This window comes from Arachis stenosperma, chromosome 4, assembly GCF_014773155.1.
Source record: "Arachis stenosperma cultivar V10309 chromosome 4, arast.V10309.gnm1.PFL2, whole genome shotgun sequence".
In the NCBI taxonomy this organism is placed as follows: Eukaryota; Viridiplantae; Streptophyta; class Magnoliopsida; order Fabales; family Fabaceae; genus Arachis; species Arachis stenosperma.
Genome location: NC_080380.1, coordinates 144773576 through 144778329, shown reverse-complemented (window position 1 = coordinate 144778329; position 4754 = coordinate 144773576). Strand labels below are relative to the sequence as shown.

General features: G+C 27.5%; 1 protein-coding gene across 1 annotated transcript; it reads right to left on the bottom strand.

Annotated features, from left to right (window-relative positions):
• Positions 1 to 3491: 3491 nt before the first annotated feature.
• On the bottom strand, positions 3492 to 4551 carry LOC130973021 (uncharacterized). Its single transcript, XM_057897384.1, has 3 exons — positions 4438 to 4551; positions 4244 to 4305; positions 3492 to 3861 (listed from the first exon to the last, which is right to left on the bottom strand). Exons 1-3 carry the CDS (start codon positions 4502 to 4504, stop codon positions 3691 to 3693), a joined length of 300 nt encoding a protein of 99 aa, XP_057753367.1. The 5' UTR covers positions 4505 to 4551; the 3' UTR covers positions 3492 to 3690.
• Positions 4552 to 4754: the final 203 nt, after the last annotated feature.

Sequence of the window (4754 nt, the reverse complement as noted above, 5' to 3'; positions counted from 1 at the left end):
TATTTAAATCATCAACGTACACAACAATTAAATGAATCCAGATGCAAATTTCTTTATAAAAATACATGGGCAGATATCATCATTTTTGAATCTGTTTTTGGCCAGATACTTAGTAAGACGATTATATCACATTCGTCCAGATTGTTTTAGACCGTATAAAGTTCTTTACAATTTGACTGAGCGCAACCCCTGCGAATATTCATTGGATGATTTAGATATTTTTAGTCATTCAGAGATTTTCATATAGATATCATGATCTAATGATTCGTATAAATAGGTTGTCACCACATTCATTAGATGTATATGTAATTTATGGTATGCGGATAAACTAATTAAATAACGCAATGTTATTGCATTTACTACAGGAAAATATGTTTATTCATAATCTATACCAGGCCTTTATGAAAAATTTTGTACCACAAGTCGAGTTTTGTAGCATGCATCTTCATTTTTTCATTTCGTTTTCTCACAAATATCCATCTGTATCTAACAGGTTTTACATGTTTTGGTGTACGGACTATAGATCCAAAAACTTCACGTTTTGCAAGTGAGTCTAACTCAACCTTCATAGTTTCTTCCCATTTTGGCCAATAATTCTTTTGTCGACATTTTTCGACTGTTCTTAGTTCAAGATCTTTATTTTTATGCATGATATGTAATGTCATCTTATATGAAAATATTTCATTGACAATTGTTTTATATCAGTTCCATTTTTCTCCTATAAAGACATAATTTATCGATATCTCATCATTTATAAAAGTTTTAGGTACCTAAACGTCTTCTGCCATCAAAACTATATCATAATTTTGGACAATTGCTGGTGTCCTTTTTATGTCTTTATCTTTTTCAACAGAAGTACCATTTGTCACTGTAATATTAAATGCTTATTTTTTTTCGAAAATTTTTATTTTTGGAACCAATTAATCTACCACGCTTCTAGCGTGTACTTGTTTTAGTAGCTATTTATCAAACTAGAACATCAATTTGAATTGAAATATTTTTAGCTAGTGTGTAGGATTTGGTTATCCTGTTTGTATCAGAAAACACATCAAGTAATTCATTTACTATTTTTTACAAATGTGTAATCTTTTGAACTTTTAGTTCACGTTATCCTGATCGTGGGTCTAGATGCAATAACAATAATACATTCCAATTAAGTTCTTTTTCAAGTAGCTTATTTTCTCTGCCAATACTGGAAACATTGATTCATCAATCTGTAAATTGGATTTTAAACATATCTCCTATTTGTATCTTAAGATACTTCACTATAGAGGGAGAATTATATCCCATATAAATTTCTAATTTTCTTTGGGGTCTTATTTTGGTGTAAGAATTAGAACATCTACCGCACACTCAAATATTCTCAAATGAAAAATATTTGACTGTTGGTCAAAAATTAATTATAGGGGAGAGAATTGATGGTAACTTGTTGGTCTCAAACGAATAAATGATGTGGCATGTAAAATCGTATGCTCCCAAACAGAAATGGGGAGATTTATTCTTATAAGTAATTAAGGGTCTAGCAATTAAGTGAAGACGTTTAATAAATGATTCTGCTAGCCTATTTTGTGTGTGTACATGAACTATTAGATGTTTAACGCTTATTCCATTAGCCATACAATAAGTATCAAAAGTTTAGAAAGTGAATTTACCAGCGTTATCAAGGCGAATTGTTTTGATTAGATTTTCTAAAAAATGTGCTTTTAATCGAATTTCAGCATTAAATCAAGATAAATTTCGGCATCTAATATTCATGATAAGTAATTGTTTTCATATATATTAAGAACATTAAATTCAAGATTTGAGAACTTTGACATAATAAAAGTTTATTATCTGTGTCTTTCTAAAATTTATTCAGAATCTCGTACTAATAATATGTTGTAAAATAAATAAATAAATAAATATAAAATAAAAAAATAAAAATAAAAAACTTTAATATTAATATTCTTTGATATTATTATCTCAATATAATAGAGATAATTTATATATTTTTTGATAATTTCCTCTTTCATATGTTGGAACGTGTATATATATCATATGAAACGTGTATATATATATATAATATATATATATATATATATATAACTTTGTTAATTTTGTATGTGTATATGCTTTATTTTAGATTATACTTCTATTTATATACCTACAAATAAAATTTATCTTTTTAAATTTTATTAAATACAATTTATCGTTGATAACTTAAATCTTTTATTCTTAAAAAATTAAGCATTCATACAAAAAAAAAAATTTACATATCATTAAATAGACATCATATCACAACAGTTTGTCAATATACTATGACAATATAAAATTTAGTTGACTAAATAATCGGCGCATTATTCTTATTAACGATCCCAGGCTTTTATAGCCTATAATTTAGGAATTCCAGGTCAATTGGTGTTGGGTATTATTAGGCAAAAGTGTGCCATTTGACCAGTGAAGATAACATAGTAGATGCTAATGCTACCCACAACACCATTAATAAATCACTATTAAGAACCTTCTTAAACACTTCTTAGAAGGTTACTTAGCTAATTAAATTATAAACTATAATATGTGGCAAACAGTGTCTTGGAGATATACATGCTTATGGTACCCCGTCAAGATTACACGTGAAGCATAATTAAAAACAAATTTATTATTTATGAACTTAATTACTTAATTAGAACTTGGCCAATCGTGCATCGATAAGGACAAGTTTAATTTACTTGTAAGTCAAATATTAGATTAATATAATCCGTGCTTTAATTTTTCCCTTGAGATGATAATTATTCATGGAAGAAAGAGATGCATGTGTCCCTTTTAATTTTATTGTAGGCACGCAAGGAAGAAGAACTCTCACACCACTAATTGATCCATGCAATGTAATGCAAGAATATATGAATCCAACACATAATAATGTCTTCCATTTACTCGCGAATCAAATTATATATGTCGGTTCTTATATTACAATAATAGTAATAATATTAGGAACCTAATTAACATTTTAGCTGTAGATTTCAATTAATATTATAATAAGTTGTGAAATAAATTTTGTATAAAATTTATTAAAGATATGTTTTTGTTGATTTTATATTTTAAATATTTTATTTAATTAAAATTTGATTTTTTTTTAATTTTAAATATTTTTTATGTTAAATATTTGTTTGATAATATAGTTTTCAATACTTTCTTTTTCAACACTTTCTTAAATATTTTATTCCACAGTTATGATTTTTACTCTCATATGAAATTAAAGAATATGATAATAGAAAAATGAATTTTTTAAAGAAAAGATTTTAATTTCAATCAAATAATTGAAATTGAATGAAACAAAATATTTGAAATAAAAATAAAATATTTTAAATATAAAAAAAAATTAGTCTAACCATTAAAAACGTTCCATAGGCGGCAGTTGCATAACAACTAGTGTAATTGTAACATTTTCTTAAGAGAAAGAAAATAGTATATTAATTATTATTGCGATATAAACAAATTCCACAACAAAAAAATTTAACAAATTTAAAACTATAACTAATATAGAGTAATCTTAAGAGAGCAAACTAAGGAAAAATAAACCAAAAGAAAACAACCTAGTTACGTTTGGCTAGATTCTTGATCATACATGTCAAGCTAAATGTGAAGATACACACACTTCACTTTATAATTATAGGAACCGATCATAAAGCAATAAACCAATTTATTAAGATTCTAATCTTGTTCTTGGTCTTGATCATCTTCTTTGGTAGTTGGAGTAGGAGCTGGACTACCCGGTGAAGGAGGAGGAGGACTGTAAAGATAACCATTTTTGGGATTTATATTTGGTTGTGGGTCAGCATAATCCTCAACCTCAAACGATGCCCTCATTGTTGTACCATATTCCTGAAGTAAAATAAATAAATAAATAAAAATATAATCCACAATACATAAAATTTAAGGGTTGAGCAAAAAATAAAAATAAAAAAAGTTTAGAGACCAGCAACTTTATTAAATTTTTGGCAAAAAAAAACGTGAATAATTTCACTTTATTAAAATTATCATTAATGACCACTTGATGACTACATATTACAAAAGTTGCTGTCCCTAACGTTTCCTCATAAAAATAACCACTAATTTATGTTCCAAAAAATTAATTTTTTTTGGAACAAAATTATATTTAGTGATTTACCTGCGAACGAAAACTCACGATTAGTTATATTCATGTGAAGATAATAATAGTTTATTTTTTAAGGACTTCATATGAAAACAAGTAAACTAAATCAACCTGTGTTGAATGAGTAGAATGTGTATGCTCATGAGTCTCCATCAGTGCCACCCTACCAAATCCTTAAAGTTGACAAAGAAAAAACGAAAACAACAATGGAATCAAACAAACTAAAACAACAATAACAAGAGAAACATGAAGAATAGTAGTTTGCTGTTGAGTGAGGTAGCTAGCTAGCTTAGTTAATTAATTACCATGGCCAACAAAAGAGAGAAAGAGGAGAGATGAAAGGAGAAGCAGGAGAAAGCAAGAGTGACCCATTATTCTTTGGATGATTTTGAGAAATGGGTGTGGAATCAATTGGCGAATCTATGCTTAGAAAGTGTATGTGGAAATGATGGAACAAATATAAATAGAGAATATAAGAGAAGAGAGTTGTTAGAGTTTGAAGGGGTTTTGAATTGAATAAGTGTGATGTGTGATGTTGGCTAGAGTGATTTTCGGATGAGAATAGATCCAATGCGGAAATTACGAAAGTCCTTCTTATTTATCGCTACTCATTCATCAATGC

Excerpts from the sequence above, each read along its gene's own strand:
- LOC130973021 (XM_057897384.1), bottom strand. The coding sequence starts at position 4,504 with ATGGGTCACTCTTGCTTTCTCCTGCTTCTCCTTTCATCTCTCCTCTTT. Across the intron at positions 4,306-4,437 it reads TCTCTCTTTTGTTGGCCATG|GATTTGGTAGGGTGGCACTG; the intron begins GTAATTAATTAA and ends GTCAACTTTAAG. Across the intron at positions 3,862-4,243 it reads ATTCTACTCATTCAACACAG|GAATATGGTACAACAATGAG; the intron begins GTTGATTTAGTT and ends ATTTTACTTCAG.